Source organism: Mustela lutreola, chromosome 8, assembly GCF_030435805.1.
Source record: "Mustela lutreola isolate mMusLut2 chromosome 8, mMusLut2.pri, whole genome shotgun sequence".
NCBI lineage: Eukaryota > Metazoa > Chordata > Mammalia > Carnivora > Mustelidae > Mustela > Mustela lutreola.
The window spans coordinates 84819984-84839501 of record NC_081297.1 but is presented as its reverse complement, the minus strand read 5'-3'; the positions used below and the strand labels follow the sequence as shown (position 1 = coordinate 84839501).

Sequence of the window (19518 nt, the reverse complement as noted above, 5' to 3'; positions counted from 1 at the left end):
TGGGTTTTAGGCTAAAGATAGCTAAATATTGCCAATTTCATAAAGTTCACATATTCCTTTGACCCAGTAGAACTACTGTATCAGATTCTGCAGGAAAGGAACATTATTAACATGGAATCTAAGGGATTTTCACGATAAAGCAAATCTGAGGAAAAAATATACCATTAAAGAGGAAATGAAGAACTCAAGATCCTTAAATTCTCCAAGTTACGACAGTTCCTGTCTTGCTACAGCAGAGAGGTTTGGCAAACTATGGTCTCCAGTTCAAATCAAATTAGTAGCCCGATTTTGTAAATAAACTTTTACTGAAACACAGCAATGGCCATTCAATTGCACGTCATTTGTGGCTGCTTTCTCATTGTACTGGCAGAGTTAAATAGTTTCAGCAGAGATCCTAAAATATTTGCTATCTATCCATTTTCAAATAATGTCCACCAACTTTCCTTAATCACAAAATAACAAAGAGTTACAATAAGCCAACAAACGACATAAAATGAAGTCATTAAAATAATCCAAAAGTAGGCATTAAAAGAAAAAAAAAAGAAAACATGGGACGAGAAACAAATAGCAAGATGATACACTGTAATACAAAAATCTCAAAAATCAAACTAAACATAAAGAGTTACAAAAACACAAAACGAAGGCAATGGTTATTAGATTAGATAAAAGTAAGATCCAACTACATGTTTTCTACAAGAAACCCATTTAAAACATAAAGACAGAAATAGATTAAAAGTAAAGGGGAGGGGCACCTGGGTGGCTCAGTGGATTAAAGCCTCTGCCTTCCGCTCAGGTCATGATCCCAGGGTCCTGGGATCGAGCCCCGCATAGGGCTCTCTGCTCAGTGAGGAGTCTACTTCCTCCTCTCTCTGCCTGTTTCTCTGCCTACTTGTGATCTGTCTGTCAAGTGAATAAATAAAATATTAAAAAAAAAAAAGTAAAGGGATAAAATATGAAGGAAAAAAGTAAATAGGGAAAAAAGGTTAAAGGATAGGGGAAATTATATTATTCTGGCAATAATAAAAAAAAAGGTAGAAAAACTATATTAATATCATACAAGGTAGATTTCATAATGACTTTATCAGAAAAAAGGCATTTTTATAGTGTTAAAGGGAAAATTATGTGATGAGGACTCAATCCAAAATGTTTAGCATGTCAAAATTCCTAGGAAAAAATAGAACTGCGAGGGAAACTAGTCAAATCCATAAACACAGTCAGCTATTTCAACACTTGCCTCTCATTAACTGGCAGACAGGTAGAAAGAAAACCCATAACAATACAGAAGACTTGAAAGACACAATCAAAACACTTGATCTAAATGACATTTATTAAAAAAACAAAAACAAAAACAAAACTCCACCAACAGAAGAATGCACATTATTTTCAAGTAGATAAAGAACATCTACCAAGACAGCATATCCTGGGCCATAAAACAAATCTCAAAAAAGTGTTTAAATTATATGAAATATATTCTTTGTCCATATTAGAACAAGATTAGAAATGAATAAAAGAAATACATGTAGAAAACCACAAATATTTTGACACTAAATAAGAGATTTCTAAATGACCCAGGGAAAAAAGAATAAAAAAAAAAATTAAAAGTACTTTTAACTCACTGAAATTGAAAACAGGACATTTGAAAATGTGAGAAGGGATGCCTGGGTGCCTCAGTAGTCTAAGTATCTCACTCCTGATTTCAGCTCAGGTCATATCTCAGGGTTGTGAGACTGAGCACATGTTGGGGTCCGTGCTGGGCGTGGATCCTGCTTAAGATTCTCTCTCTTCTCTCTCTCCCTCTGCCTCTGCCCCCCCCCCATTTTCTCTCTCTTAAAAAGATAAGTGAGACATGCACCTAGAGTGCATGAAGAAATATACCACCAAATGCCTAGGTTTAAAAATAAAAGTTTCAATCAGTGGCGTAAACTTCTGGTTTTAAGATACTGGAATAAGAGAGAATAGAAAGCCAATTAAACTAAAGAAATAAAATAATCAAGGTAAGAGTATAAGATGATAATTTTTTCTAAATTTACCTACAGACTATGCAATCCCAATAAATAGTAACTGGGCTTTTTTTTTTTAAATGGAAACTGACAAGCTGAGTATAAAATGTATAAGAAAACGCACATTCTCTAGACTAGCCGAACAATTTTCAAGAATAAAATTGTTGTTTTTAAGTTCATGATTTTAAGACTTATTATAAAGCTACACTAAACAAGAGAGTATGGTATTGGTGTACAGATAGAAAACTAGATCATAGTAGTGGTTCTCATCCAACGGTGGTTTACTACCCCCATTCTCCCAGGGGACATCTAGCAGTATCTGGAGACATTTCTGGTTATCACACTGAAGCACATGCTACAGGCACTCATGGGGTGGGAATGAAGGAGGCTGCTAAAGATCCTGCAGCACACAAGATAGCCCTCCATAATAGAGAATTATGCAACTCCAACTGTCAATATTGCCAAGGTTGAAAAATACCAGGTCAATAGAACAAAATTAGGAGTCCAGAAATCTGTACTCACATGGTCAAATGATTTTTCTCCTGAGATGGTAGGGTAATACAGTGAAGGAAAAGATACTTTTCTTTTTCACCAGTCTTATATAAAACCCAGTGCTCATTACATCACATGTCCCTCTTACTATCTTATCACCCAGTTACCCCATTCCCCCACCTGCCTTTCCTCCAACAACCCTCTATAGTTTCCTATAGTTAAGAGTCTCTTATGGTTTGTGCTCGCTTCGGCAGCACATCTACTAAAATTGGAAGAGTCTCTTATGGTTTGTCTCCCTCTCTGGTTTCATTTTATTTTTTCCTCTTTTACCCTAAGATCCTCTCTCATTTCTTAATTCCACAAGTGAGGTCATATGATAATTGTCTTTCTCCGATTAACTTATTTCACTCAGCATAATACTGTCTAGTTACATCCACGTCATTGTAAATGGCAAGAGTTCATTTTTTGATGGCTGCGTAATATTGTACTATTCCATTTATATATGTGTGTGTATATATATGTTTTTACACACACACACACACACACACACACCATGCCACATCTCTTTATCCATTCATCTGTCAATGGACTTTTGGCTCTTCCCATTGTTTGGCTATTGTAGACGTTGCTATTATGAACACTGGGGTGCAGGTGCCCCTTTGAATCACTGCATTTGTAACTTTGGGGTAAATACCCAGTAGTGCAATTGCTGAGTCATAGGGTAGCCCTATTTGCAACTTTTTGAGGAACCTCCAAACTGTTTTCCACAGTGGCTACATCAGTCTGCATTCCAACCAACAGTGTAAGACAGTTCCCCTTTCTCCATATTCTCACCAACATCTGTTATTTCCTGACTTGTTAATTTTAGCCATTCTACCTGGTGTGAGGTGCATCTCATTTTGGTTTTGATTCTTATTTCCCTGATGCTGAGTGACATTCAGCATTTTTTTCATGTGTCTGTTGGCCATCAGGATGTCTTCTTTGCAGAAATGTTTGTCCATGTCTTCTGCTCATTTCTTGATTGGATTATTTGTTCTTTGGGTGTTAAGTTTGATAAGTTCTTTGTATATTTTGGATACTAGCCCTTTATCTGTAATGTCATTTGCAAATATCTTCTCCCATTCTGTCAGTTGCCTTTTGGTTTTGTCAGTTGTTTCCTTTGCTGTGCAAAAGCTTTTCATCTTGATGAAATCCCAATAGTTCATTTTTGCCTTTGGTTTCCCCTGCCTTTGGAGACAGGTCTAGCAAGAAGTTGCTGCAGCCAAGGTCAAAGATGTTGCTGCCTGTATTCTCCTCAAGGATTTTGATGGATTCCTGTCTCACATTTGGGTCTTTCATCCATTTTGAGTCTATTTTTGTGTGTGGTGTACAAAAATGGTCCAGTTTCATTCTTGTCTATGTGGCTGTCCAACTGTCTTAACACTATTTGTTGAAGAGACTGTCTTTTTTCCATTGGATATTCTTACTTGCTCTGTTGAAGATTAGTTGGCTACAGAGTTGTTGGTCCATTTCTGGGTTCTCTATTCTGTCCCATTGATCTAGGTGTCCATTTTTGTGCCAGTACCATACTCTCTTGATGATTACAGCTTTGAAATAGAGCTTGAAGTCAGGCACTGGGATGCTTCCAACTTTGGTTTTCTTTTCTAACATTCCTTTGGCTACTTGGGGTCTTTACTTGTCCTATACAAATTTTAGGACTATTTGTTCCAGCTCTGTGATAAAAACTGAGGTATTTTGATAAGGACTGCATTTAAAGTGTAGATTGCTCTAGGTAGCACAGACATTTTCACAATATTTGTTCTTCCAATCCATGAGCATGAAATGTTTTTCCATTTCTTTGTTTTTCTCAGTTTCTTTCATGAGTGTTCCTTAGTTTTCTGAGTACAGATCTTTTGCCTCTTTGGTTAGGTTTATTCCTAGGTATCTATGGTTCTGGGTGCAACTGTAAATATGATCAACTCAATTTCTCTTTCTTCTGTCTCATTGGTAGTGCATAGAAATGCAACTGATTTCTGCGCATTGATTTTGTATCTTGCCACTCTCCTGAATTCCTATATGGGTTCTAGCAATTTTTGAAGGAGAAGATACTTTTGTTTTTTAAAAAAATGGTGCTGAAATCATTATGGATATTCATACTGGAGCTCGCTGAAAAGGGGGGAAACTTCAACTATCTCATTACATCCCCAAGCAAATTAAAAAATGAGTCACATACATAACCTAAGAAAATACATAAAACTTCTTACTGAAAATATAGGAGAAAATCATGGTGACTTATAGTTAGGTAAAGATTTGATATAACATCAAAAGTATGATCCATAAGAAAAAATGATGTTTGAATTCATCAAAATTAAAGTTTTATTCATCTAAGGATACCATCAAGAAAGTGAAAAGGAGCCTGGCTCAGTGGGTTAAAGCCTCTGCCTTCAGCTCAGGTCATGATCCCAGGGTCCTGAAATCAAGCCACGAGTTGGGCTCTCTGCTCCACGGGGAGCCTGCTTCCTCCTCTCTCTCTCTCTCTGCCTGCCTCTCTGCCTACTTGTGATTTCTCGCTCTCTGTCAAATAAATAAAATCTTTAAAAAAAAAAAAAAGTGAAAAAGAAACCAGAAAATGAGAAAATATTCATAATGCATATTATGGCAAAGGACTTATATATAGAATTTATAAAAACAAACTAAAATTATGAAGATAAACAATAAAATAAAATGAATGATTAAAACATATATATACTTCACAAAAGAAAACACAAATAGTAATAAGCATCTTTTCATGTGCTTACTTATCAACTGTTATTCAAAAAATGCAGTGAGATGAGATGCCATTTCCCATTCAAAAGAAAACAAAAGGCTAAAATGAAAAACACTGACAATACCAAGTGCTGATAGGCTTCAGATCAAAGAGAACTCTCATACATTACAATGAAAATATAAAATGCCAAGAAACTCTGGAAAACAGTTTGGAATTTGTTTATAAATTTAAACACTTACCATATGATCCTGCAATTCCATACCTAAATATTTTTAAATAATTAAAAAAATATATGTTCCCACACAGATCTTCATGTAAATATTCACAGCAACCCAAAATGTTAATCAATCTAAATGTCCAGGAATAAGTGAATGGATAAACAAAATGTTGTATATCCATGTAACAGAATACCAGTCAGCAATCAAAATGCATAGATTACTAATACAGGTAACCTCATGATCTCAAAAAACATGCTGAACCAAAGCAGATAGATATAAAAAGAAAATACACGTTTACTTCATCTTTATGAAATTATAAAAGCTAGCTCATCAGTAGTGAGAAAATGTGGACCTCTGGTTGCCTAGGTCTAGAGCTATAATGGAAGGGATGACTGTAAAAGGACAAGAGAGAATTTCTTGGGTTGATAGAAATGTTCTATATCTTGATTGTGACAGTAGATACATGGATGTATATATTTCTCAATAACAAGCCTATTTTACTATACTTAGAGCAAATACCAAAAAACTGACAGGCTTTGGGGATATAGTAAAATTCAGAATAAGCACATTACCTAACTCTCATAGAATTTACATTCTGTACTCAAATGAAATGAGTACTTACAGTTCTAAGGGAAGACACTAGAAGATAATATGTTAAAAACATGTGTTGATCATTTGTAGACATTTTTGACAAGGCACTGCAGGAAAAAGACAAACTTAGTTTTCTTTTTGTAAAAAAGCTTAAGGACAAAGTAATAATACAGATAGTTTATTTGGTATGCTTGGGTAACTTTCCACATTATATCTGTTAATAGCACTAAAAGATTATAAATAGTATGTCATACATATTCTTCACAGAAATTTGGATTTTGCAAGTGCTGGTAGAGAGGAACTAAGAAATAAAATTCATGAATGTTATAATTCAAAAGTATGAATAATATTTAAAATTATATCTGTATCTGTGCACATATACAACCCTCCACCCACAAGTACAAACTCCCACTTGCATACATGCAAATGCTTTCTCATCTAATAAAGATTAACTTTGTTTATTACTTCCTCTTTCCTGAGGACTCTGGTCTATCAGTTTTTTTCTTTCTTATATCTTTAGGCTTTCTAAGATTGGCTCTCACCCATAAGTGTTAAAATGAGCTCAACTTCCAGGCCAAAATATCTGAGGGAAAAATTTCCCCTTCATAGCTCCCTCCACCTACAGTGCTCTCTTATGTTCATCATCTAAGCTTCCCAAAGACTTGTCTTCTGTTTCTATTGTTTCATCTCCTTTTTTTTTTTTTTTTCCTCATCTGATTATCCACTTTTGTTTGGCCACCATTCCACCAAAACTATTTTTTACTGGCTTTCTTGTTGTCCCATCTAGCAATCATCTGTAAATCCATACCTTACTTTTTTTATATTATTTGAAAATCTTACCCACTCAACTTTTTTATAAAATGCTCTCTTCTCAGGATCTAGGTATACTCGGCACTTGGTTTCCTCCTTTTCTTCTTGCCAGTTTACAGTTTCCTTCACAAGCTCTCTTAGCCTATCCATTCTATATTGAGGTCCCTCAGGACCCTAGGTGGAATTATTTTCTCATTCTATATAGTCTCTGGTATCATCCACAGACATACTTTCTCTGACCTTGTACATACTTATGACTTCCAAATTCATCCACTAAAAGAGTTCTCATAGTTCCAAACTCTATATTCAACACTCTTATGAACTCTGATCTTGAATATTCCACAGGCACTATAAGTTCAACATATCTAAAACATGAAATTTTCAACCCTAACCATGCCGCAGGTCTTAAGTTTCCTATTTCAGTGAATTGCCAAAACCAAAGATCTGGTCACCAACCACAAAAACATATTCATGTATATAAACGCATATTTATGTATATAAAATGTGTGTGCTTGTGTATGTGTAATTATATCCTTTATCATTCAACATTGACTTCCCCTCTTTTATTCCCACAAATTCTCTGGTTTCTGTTCCCTTAATATGACTCAAAACCATTAAAACCTCTCTTTTCCATACACCTACCTTATTTTGAGCCACCACCATTCTCACTAGGATAATTGTAATTGCTGTTTAACTGATTTATGTGCTTCTAATACTGTCTCCCATCAAGTGTTTTTTAAACTTTACCAGAGTAATACTTCTAAAATGCAGATCTGAAGAAATGTCACTTCTCGAATTAATATCTTTTAACATCTCCCAATTTCCTATCAGACTACATGGCAGACAAGGTCCTTTATTATTATTTCTGTGGAATAAAATAATCTTTCATTTCATAGTCTCAAACAGCCTCAGCACCCCCTTGCCAAACATTTACATTATACTCTCTCATTTAACAGACTGTGAATATGCTATTCCATCTACCGCTCTCATGTGTAATTCTCAGTTCTGACATCACTTAGACCCCATGAACCCTGAACGATCTCATCACTGGTCCAATAAAGTGGTCCCTCACACAAAATGAAAGAATTATATACCCCTTTTAATATAACACTTGTTTCATCATAACTTACCACAGTTTTAACAATCATCTCATTGATTTTTACCTGCTTAATATTAATAGAAGGACTGTGTCCTGCTCATGTTATATCCATATAATCCAGCAGAATATCAGTCATGTAAAAGGCCCACATTAAATAAGGAAGAGAGGGAAGGACAAAGGCTTGGTCTAGCATTCAAATGCTAAACAAGGCCCCAAAGTAAATGTGTAAAAATTTAAAGTTGACTTTTCAAAATCAAAGACAGATAATATATGAACTACAAGTAAGTAACCTTTCTTCTATACCCGGGACATCAGGAAACATGAATCCTAACCCTGGTTTTGGGAGTACCTTGACCAAGAAATCTTGTGACCAATAATAACAAATATGATAATAATTCAGTCAGTATTAGCTGAACACCTAGAATGTGCCAGGTGCTATCCTAAGCAATATGTAAATCTGATGTCATACAATACTCCTGAAAATCCTGTGAGGTGAGAATTACTTGTGTATACACTCTAAAGATAAGAAAAATGAGGCACAGAGAGGCTAAGGACATTACATATAAACCGTTAAGGGACAAAGGTAGGGAGTCAGATTTCAGAACACCTAATTGCAATAACTCTAATGTTTACTTGATTTTCCCTTAAATTTTTAATTTGAAAAAGAGAGACAGACAGAGAGAAAGGTATGAATGCATGTGCCTGCACACACATACACATGAATGCTAAACTAAATTATTTCTAAGGAACCACCCAGCTATTATTTTTGTTAAATTAAATTTACTAACTTCAAATTTCCAATATGATTAGAGAATACAAGTGTGGGATCACCAATTTTACACTTTACATGATTTTACCTATAATCATATCCCCTTTTAGTGCCTGGTTTTTAAATAGCATTTCACCATACGGAACTGCTTCCGCTCCTCGATGTGTCCTGAGGTAGTGCTGGACTGCTCTCCACCCAGTGTTTCCAACTGATGAACACAGGATATCCTTCTACTTACTTAGGTTATTTTAAATTTCTTTCAGCCCAGTTTCGTAGTTTTCAATGGACAAGTCTCTCACCTCCTTGGTTAAATTTACCACTAAGAATATTATTCTTTAAGATTGTACTGTAAACTTAACTGCTTTCTTAATTTCTTTTTTGGATATTCATTGAGAGTGTAGAGAAACATGACTGATTTTGCGTGTTAATCTTTTAACCTGCCACTGCGCTGAATTTATTTATTAGCTCTGCTATTGGCTATTTTTGACAAGGTAATAGTAGAAAGAGACAAATTCAGCAATGAATTCACAAGAAAAGACAATTTACAAGAACTGAATTACAGTTAACAGAAAAAGTTCAGAAATTTGAGGACCTGCAAGAATAACCACCTTCCCAACCTCAACTTCTAAAAGAAATAGCTGAGAAGGTCTTTGAGCAACAAAGACCAACTAAATTCAACCTTACAGCAAGTATTAAACCAAGTATGTGTTAGTCACATCCACTGTTGAAGATTTAACCCATTAGTGTCTCCAAGCACAGACCCAACAAAGCTGTGACTGTCCTATATATATTTTCATTTGGAACAAATGGTTTGGAGAAAAGAGACCACTGAAATTTCTTCAACCCAGGTTTGCTAAATGAAGTTATTTTTAATCAGAAAAAAAGAGAAAGACAAACAGGGAAGACACAAAACGCATATAAGCATATTAAATGTAGGCAGTAGTTCTCTAAAATAACTGTGGGTTTGCCTCTGATGAATGGAGCCAATTGTAATCAAACAGATAAGGAGCCAAAAGAACCATAACCCTGAACTCTCACTATTTGCTATCTAAAATGACCCATGCCTCCCAATTTTCTATAGCAAGAAGCAGGCTGAGAAATGGTATAATCACCAATACTCAGGGATAGCCAACAAAGATATTGAAAACTTAAAATCTATAAGATCATAAAGAACAATGGACTAGAAGAAAACCTGTGCCTAAACCCTAAACAGAGAATCATGGTCATTCAAAGATCAATCTTATTCCCATAACAGAGATCTTATTTAATCTGACCACTGAGATTTCAGAATTGCTATATACTAATAATAGCTGTGCATTTCTGATTCTTTATCCTTCTTGAGAGTGACTATAGTAAACACCTTTATCTTGCCACTGTATACCAAATATGTTGAAGGTAAACAAGGTATATTTTAGTTTCTAGTTCTTTAAGTCAAAGGGGACTGTCTATCTAGACCTGATAATACAGACACTCGGGTACATCATTCCCTACCTACCATCTAAAGATCCTGGACTTTTGAGATTGAGGCCATAGCTGTTCAGAACTTTCAGATTTTCTCCCAAAGAGACAGGTTGAGTAAATCTGCCTGTAAATGGAGACTGAGAATATTTGGCAACCATAAGAGCCAACTGTGGTATAACTAATGCTGCTTACCAAGTATTTCCTGCTCTCTTCCTTTCAGATTCGTAGTAGAATCTCACTACTTGGCCTCATATGATGAGGTGGAGCACTATGGATATAAATTGAGAGTGGAAGGATCATTTCCAGTCCAGAATATTGAATTAATAGTAGGAAATTTGACTGGGCTCCTTTTCACTCTGCAATGATAACAGGTAATGAACCACACAGGACCTACACTACCAGGCCTATTCCTATGGGGAGGACGACATGCGACCAAGCCCCAAGATAATCCTCGGTATATATGTCACATGGGTAAGATATAAGTCTTTGCTGTGTGAAGTCAGAGCATTTAGGGTTTAACCTGGCCTGCCTAGGCTAATACATGCTTTCTGCTGTTTCACAGTTCTGTGACCTTAATTTATCTCGGTGATTTTTCTGTCCATTTACAAAGTCATATACTTCATACTTCTGACAACCTGGCATTTCGCCACCCACAAGAATATAATTGTTATATTAAATTTATAAAATTCTGTGTATTTCCTTTCAAGCCGTTTATTAAAATGATACTGAAAAAATTTAATAGAATCGACCCCAGTCTCAGTGATGCAGTGGCATATTTGTTAAGTCTCTATTTAAATTTACCCCTAATTTTGTTTTCCAAATTCTTAGTATATTTTCCTCCCATGATATAAAAAAGTTCTAGTAAATAAAGCTGGTTTTATTCTCACCTACCATATTTTATGTTATTTAAAAGTGTTGCTGTGAATTTCTTGAATATATTACTCATACTATGACACCTCCATAAATGATCTTCATCTGATTGTTCAGTGTAAATAGGCTAATCATGTCTTTAATGTCTTCCAAGACATTAAATCAAGAAAAGAAAGAAAAAATTCCACGAAAAAATTTAAATAGAGACCAATCCCTACATACAGCAAAAGGTACTCAAACATGAATAAGTGCCTTTAAAAGTTCAAGTATTAATTATAAATCTTATAATCCTAAAAACCATTTCACATGCCATAATACATTCAGTCATCTCTTGTCCTTGTCATTTGTTGAATAATATCATAACTCAGAAATTAACATAAGAATTATCATTAATTTATGGGAGAGTCACATATTTTAGGGTTTTAGCTCTATTTTTAGTCTTTCATGAAATTCCCAAACTTTAACATTAAGTTTACATAACCATATTTTTTTTCTCCAAAATACACCAAGGAAAGTAAATGGCATGAAACTGAATAAACAGTTATACAGCTCTCAGGGGAGGAGAGTCAAAAAACAAAGTATAAATATATAATGGATGTGCAATTTTATTACCTGAGTATTCAACAACTCTTCACACTTGTGTGCTTGTTTCTCAATTGCAGAAATGTACTGTTTTTCAATAGCTTCTACTTGTTGCTTAACTGAAGACTGCAGCAGTGCCTAAAAACAAGCAAAAAAGTCATTTGGATCACAGACAACACTTGGAGTCTACTGTTGGCATAAACATTTTTTTTTGACAGTTGTACGTATCTGAAATATGATACTCTTCTGCATTACAAACTACACATTTGTGAATATTGAACACATTCATATATAACATACTTCAAGCTTTTGGTTTTAGGTTTTCCTATTGCCAACACTCTAGTTTTTTGGCTCAGATGTTACTTCCACACACCTTCTCCTTAGAAAAGGCCAAGTCATAGAAGATGATAAAGAGGGTGAGTAGTTCTGTTAAATATAAATTCAGTTTATTGAAGACCACACAGGATGAGGAGTATATGAAAGCCACTGAAGAAAAAAAAAAAGAAGAAGAAGAAGAAGAAAGAAAGGGAAAAAAAAAAAAAAAACAGACATATTTCACTGGCTGACAAAACTCCACATCCTCTCGGCACACTGTAATATCCCATGGGCCAAGCATGATCTTCAAGACCACAAGGCAAGTAAAAGCAGATGGAAACTCTGAGCAATTTCATACATAAAAGAACTGCCCCCCAGGAAGTTCACACCCCTAATATAAAAAGGTAGAAGTCAAAGTTATGGAAGTCAGAATCTCAAGGCAGTATTCATAAAAAGTAATAAAACTTGGGAGACGGGACAAACTTAAGTGGATAATGTAAATGCTGGAACCTGAGTCGGTAAAATATGAAGACATTAACACTGTTCTAAGGGAAGCCAAATCAGCATTTGAAGACGTTCCACCCACTCACTTCCTTATTGGAAATGCTTAGAACATTATCTTTTTTTTCTTTCCTTTTTATTAAAGCATTATATGTTATACTTAACGTGTTCCCAATATTACATTACATGCTATTTATAAATCCTAAATCATTCTAAAATATGTACTCAACCATATACATAAGAATTCTTTAGCAAATATTCTATTTTTGAAGGTCTATCTGGATAATAAACTACTCATAATCAAAATAGTAAGTTGAAACAGACACACGTCTTATAGAAAACAGACCTTTGGCACATTCACCAAGAAAAGAAAAATAAGCCAAATCTCTTAAATAATCTCTGTTTTGAAAATAGATTTACTTGGTTGGAAACAACATGCATTAAGGAGCTAAATAAGTATGCAAACATTTTAAAAAACTGAGACAAAAATATTTTTTTAAAGCTCCAGATAAGTCTCAAATTTTCAGATAATTAACCTTCTTCTGCAAATGTTAAACTGTCTGATGATTCTACCACTCCTATAATTCAATAGTTGTCACTCTAAAGTCACATAGTTACTAGCAAATTAGTAAGGGAAAATAAAGCTCTGACTGAGGTTTAATTAATATTTAGAGAAGCGCTTAAGAGAGGTGCTTCAGCCCTTCAATATATACATTAGATATCCTCTTAAAGATTCCATGATCATAAATTTATGTAAGGCCCCCAAATTTAACCTCTTAAACTGTGACTAGATAATGTAAAATTATTATTTACCATTGGCAAAATATAATATTCTATTTGTTGGACTTCATAAAATTTAAAGAACATTATAGTTATGATAATTCTCTTGGGTCTATTCATGACATCTCCTGTAGATAGAAAAATGCCATTCTCTTTTTGGGTCTTGGATATGACAGAATTGTTTTGCTTAATGGGAAGGACTGTTTTCACTTTGCTATTTGCCATGGTTTCAAATAACCCCACAGTTTAAGTACCCAATTTTAGTGGAATTATATAGATTTTTAGTAGATTATATCCTTTGGAGAAACAGGTAAGTTAATGAACTAAAACCTTTTCCCACCATAATTAAGGAACACAATGGAGGGGCGCCTGGATGCTCAGCTGTTAAGCCTGCAGCTCTTGGTTTCTGCTCAGGTCATGATCTGAGAGTGATGAGATTAAGCCCCTGCATTGAGCCCTGTGCTCAGCCCTGAGACTGCCTGAGATTCTCTCCCTTTGCCTCTCACTCCCCCTCTATTCCTCTGTCCCTCTCCCCACTTGCACACGTGCACGTGCTCTCTAAAATAAATAAATAAAATACACACACACACAAAAAAGGAAGCACAATGAAACAGTATTTTTTTCTAGTGATTGATTTGTACACCACATACTCACTCTCTCCCAATGAAGGAGGCAAGCATGATAGGACAATGTAAGAGTTAAAAAAAAAAAAAAAAGAGTCAAAGCTATGGTTATGGAGTGTGGTAAAAAGCTATGCAGAAGTGACCAGCTTTTTATATAGTTTAAACCTCTCATCTTAACACCATTCAGTTACTTAAATCCACCCATCTACAAAAGACACATGAAGGTAGGTACCAGGAATACAAAGATTAAAAAAAAAAAAAAAAAGTCTATCCTCACTGAGTTCAGTCTGCTGTAGAAGAGAAACATTCTCTAGGTAACTACATACCATAGCTATATGTGAGATACATATCAAAGAAAAGATACCTGGAGCCTCCCTGTAAGTCTCACTGTTCTATGTAAAGACTATTAAATAGATAAGAATAATTGCAGTTATGAGTGGAGGCAAGAAGGCAGCAAAATAAACAGGTATCAAATATTTTTAAAATTTTAGATGCATAACAAGACTATTTAAAAATTGGGCTAATCCTACTGAACACTGTATTATTAGTGTCAACAGTCCAAATAAGAGGTAATTTCCAAACATTTTTCTTACAACTATAATATTAATCATTATGGACACACTATAAGCACAAATTCATACTAGCCATCTGCTTTTACAGCATGATCTATCATTATATAACTGGATACTTATTTTCCAATGTAATATACCATGATAATTGCTTTTACATTTCTTGTGTATCTTAAGTATAGAAATGAGCATTAATCTTAAAATTTCCCTGCAATTTATATTTTCATCTGTAATTGTGTCTATAAACATCAAAGATAAAAGGAACAATGCTATAAAGAAAAATCTGAAAGTATTTCCTTTAAAAAACTATTTTAAACTATTCTCAACAAATATAAAAAGCATTAAGACCCTCATTGTATGCAGAGGCAGAAAAACAAAGATATACATAAACATCCTATAATGATAAAATGCTACTAAAGGTAGGGAAAGTATTATTAATTTTCAACATATTTATGTTTTAGCCACAGTTCTATCAGAGATGCATGGTGTCATCCCAGGGGATTTAACTCACTGAGCTTAAGGAAAACCAATAACCATACTTAAGAAGAATTTGAAATATGCAAATAAGACTGCAGGTTCCTTTAATAAGGAACTTACTCATCTTTACTTAAGTACGTAAGTACTTAACTTACTCATCTTTAGACATCACAGTTTTGTACAGAGTTCCTTATACATAGTAGACACATGCAAGAGGTATCTGATGAATGATGATTCTTGTACTAAGATTAATATTTTTAAAAATCACTAAATTCTACCTCTGAATCTAATACGACACCATATTGTAACTAACTAGAATTTAAATAAAATCTTGAAAGAAAAAATATCATAGTGTGAATGGTAACAGTATTCACTGGAAAGTGCACTAAGCTTCACATTATAACTACCAAGTTCATCTACCAAATTTGTTGCTAAGTATATTTAATCATACCAGGGGTTTTAGTTTTTTTTAATTATCATTTTAGACTAGAAATGTCCATCCTTTCTACCTCATAGAAGAAATTTTGAATAAATAAAACAAGGTGTGTGAAGGCTGCAAAATCCTTGGAAGAAAAGTATACTACAAATTCTACAACTATTAGACCCATATAAAACAAATAGACTTAAGTCAAAACCACCCCACCCAACCATTACCCATAAGCTGTAGATACATATTTTTAATAGAATTAAATATATGCTGGAATTTAAAAAACTATAGCCAAAGTAGACCACTACAATCTAAACTACAGTCCATTGTCTCAGCATATCCACAGTTTTTCTTCTCCCTTGAAACAACCCAATTCTTATAGATTTGATCTAGCCTCATCAAATTAAATAGCTTGTCCAGGTTTGCAATGCAGATGTGTCTAAAGAACCAGATGGTGTCCAAAACATTAATGTCATGTTGGTATTTAGTATATAACCTCAAAACATGTTGTAGCTAATTTCATTCAACAGCAATTAGAAGACTTTTAAAAGTCACCCCCAAATTTTCTATATCAATCATCTGAGTCGTAACTTAACAAATGGAGAGAGGTATAAAGCTATGGAGCAAGCTGGAAGCAAAACAGAATAAACAGCCCTCTGAAATTTAAGCCAGTGTTTAATTCACTCATGTGCCTACTCAGTACATCTACAATAGTACCTAACACACTGAAGACATTAAACAAATATGTGTTGAATGAACTGCAGAGATGTCACGACTTTGGCATGTCCAAGCCTGATTATTTGCCTCTTCATAGAGAAACTATTAAAACTTTGATGTCAATGATGTCTGTAATTATATTTAGGTTAGCTTTTTGACTACAGTAGTATAGATTAATTATTGTAAAGCATCATTTGAAATCAAGCACAATTTCACCTTTCTTGAAAAAATATCACAGTTTGCTTTTCAAAAATTTCTTTCAGATCTTTTCCAATTTTCAACCAAAAATAAAATAAGCAAAATAAAATGTATCTGGAAAAGGATTAAGTTAAAACTCTGAGGGGATGATTTCATGTTTTTTTTTCTAGTGACGTACTCTCTTTAAGTAAAATATTACTTTAAATTTTGCAAGGCTATTAAACTATTAACACACCTTATAATATAACCTCAAATTTTCTAACATATTGGAAGTGAGTCTGTTATTCAAAAGGAGAGCCCCCTGACTGAGATACACATGGAAAAATGATGAATCTTAATCATTTCACCAACTAATTCATCCATTTTTTTCCCCATGAACTCTACATCTCTGTTTTACAGATAAAGAAACAGACGCTGGGGTTAAGAAACCATCCCCAACACACATGAAAAGACTCAGTGGAACAAAGAACTGAATTCAGATCCACCGACTTTGCTCCTGGTTTGTCTTATCTGTTTCAACCCAATAAAGCAGATTTCTCTTCATGAATTAAGCACATATTCTATTTGTAAAGTCACTTAATTATTTGTTCATTCGTCATTTATTCAGCTAATATTTACTGAATGCACATTTCACTCCAGACACTGCTCTAGGAGCGGGGGATACAGAGTGAACAAAACAGACAGGAGCCTGACTCTCCTGAACTACATTACTGCCTAGGGGATACAGAGAGTGGGGAGGACAAGGAGGTTTGAAATGTAGACAGCAAACCACTCCTGATGCGGTTACTGGCTATAAAAGGGAAAAAAAAAAAAAAAAAAGGAAGTAAAAGAAACATGACAAAAAAAAATGGAAAAGAAAATTTTTAGAAAGGCTAGTCAAGAAAGAGCTCTATGGAGAGGCAAAAATAAGAGCTGCCACCAGCAAACAAAAATTCAGTCATATAGAATATCTGAGGGAAGAACATTTCCATAAAGAAAAGAGTGCAAAGTCCAAGGCGGGACTACGGCTGATGAGCTCAAGAACTAGCAAAAAGGCCAGTGTGGATCATATGAACTAGAGAATTCCATTAGATGCTACAGCTATTGTCCACTTCTTTTTATCTGTAACCAGGTCAAATTTCTCGCCACAGGGCCTGTGTTCTTATTGACCCCTAGACTTGAAAAGTGAATCAGAGATCAGAAAAGTGGGTAGAGGACCAGAATCATGGAGAACCATGAAAAGGCATTTTCATTCTATTCTAACTACAGTGAAAAACCCCTAAAAGATTTAAACAAGGAAGCATCTATAATCTGTTATTTTTTTTTAAATATTTTTGAACAGCACTGCAAAGTACCAAAAGCACTCAAATACTATCAAAGTTCTCCATCAATGGACAATTTGTGAAAGAATAAAAATATGTAGCATTGATCTTTGTGGGCTACTCATATATAAGTAAATTGGGAACTTATAATTAACATATCATGCATAAAACTTTTTCTATCCAGTAGAAGTAAGAGTTACGCAATTTTCCTCTCTGGTAATGAAGGGTTAATCCTAACAAGAACAAACTGAGTTTTTCATATTCTCACAAAAATTGCCACAGATATAAGTATACCTGGCAAGTAATACATACTTGAACTTCATCTGGATACTCTATTAGCATGCAGTTCTTCTATAATACTTAAGTTGATCCAGTTGTTTTTTTTTTTTTTTGAAGATTTATTTGACAGAGAGAGATCACAAGTAGGCAGAGAGGCAGGTAGAGAAAGAAGAGAGCAGGGGAAGCAGGCTCCCTGCTGAGCAGAGAGCCCGATGCGGGACTCGATCCCAGGATCCCGAGATCATAACCTGAGCTGAAAGCAGAGGCTTAACCCACTGAGCCACCCAGGCACCCCAAGTTTAACCATTTTATAAATTTAACTGGGAACAAAGACTGTAAAAATGAAGACATAGTGTCCAAACGAGGGCAACTGACTAGATTTGGCTCCAAATGTTGAGTTTCGTTTCTAACTTTTCTTAATGTTCAACAACTCTTGACTAACCAAAAACTAGCTCTTGCCAGTTCTGGGGTCTAAGACATCAATCTATAGCTCTGATGGCTTGTAGTGTGGAGGAAAAATAGCGTATGTCATACAAACAGATAATACACACATCTGTATGTATGTGTTTATTTTTAAGGTTTTTATTTATTCATTTGACAGACAGAGATCACAAGCAGGCACAGAGACAGGAAGAGAGAGAGGGTGGGGGAAGCAGGCTCCCCGCTGAGCAGAGAGCCTGATGAGGGGCTTGATCCCAGGACCCTGAGATCATGACCTGAGCCCAAGGCAGAGGCTTAACCTACTGACCCACCTTGGTGCCCCTGTATGTATGTATTTAAAGGCTTCTGATCAGTGACCTAGTAATCCAATTGAGGTATATTATATGGATGTCTTAGAAGAGAACATTAGGCTATCCCTGAAAACAACATTTAGACATTTTAGAAAATTTTTGGGGGCTACAAAAAGAAATAATGTGATTAAATCCTATCATTGACAGGTGATTTAAAAGTGCATTGTAAAAAGGAATAGGGAGTAATAACTCTTTAGAATAAAGACTTTGATCTGAACTTAAGGCTTTCATTTACTCAAAACTGGCTCCAAATTCAAGTGTAGGTCCATGGTCTCCTACTACCTAGGCTGGCAGAAATTAGGCCCTGGAAACTCAACCCTTGAGGAGAATGAAGGTACATGTTTCTCCAAAGTACGTCTGAGGAGTGACAGTGATGGACTTCTTCATACTTTTTTTTCAGAAAATGGGACAGAAACAACTACCCAAAATCATGGAAAAAATGGATTAAAAAACAAAAGATCTCTTTCTTCCTTTTCCTTCATTAAAAAAAAAGAAAATTAAGAAGGTCATGTTGAGTCTGTTGAAATTTATACTGTTACAATTCTCAAGTATTTGGAATTGCAATGATCCTCAGGTTTTTCTATGTATTTGAATTACAGTGCCATGGTACTATACAATTCAAAAAGAAAAATGTTAAATTATGGGTGTAGATCTAAACATGGAAATTCAATATAGTCTAGCCATGTTTGGAAGCTGTGAAAGCCAAAGAAAATCTTCAGGAGAGAGGGAATCATTCCTATTGGCCTTGTTGTTAAGGGATTCTAGTAACATAAGAGTTGTTACCTCAAACACCACAAAAGTCTCCCAGTGAAAATTTCTTTTGTGCCATGGACAACACATTAAAATTAAGAAGTTTCTAAAATTAAGCACAGCACAGAGGCTCTGCATGTCTGCCTCCAGAT

At 34.8% G+C, this 19518-nt stretch overlaps 1 protein-coding gene across 7 annotated transcripts in view; it reads right to left on the bottom strand.

Annotated features, from left to right (window-relative positions):
• Positions 1-19518, bottom strand: part of CCDC91 (coiled-coil domain containing 91) — a 347143-nt gene that overhangs the window by 160305 nt on the left and 167320 nt on the right. For all 7 annotated transcript variants that reach the window (XR_009356756.1, XM_059185849.1, XM_059185848.1 and 4 more), the window contains one exon: positions 11669-11776. Coding sequence is in view for 6 of the 7 variants with exons in the window: in XM_059185849.1 (XP_059041832.1) it covers positions 11669-11776 (108 nt within the window). In the remaining variant the exon portion in view is untranslated. The remainder of the gene's footprint in view (positions 1-11668; positions 11777-19518) is intronic.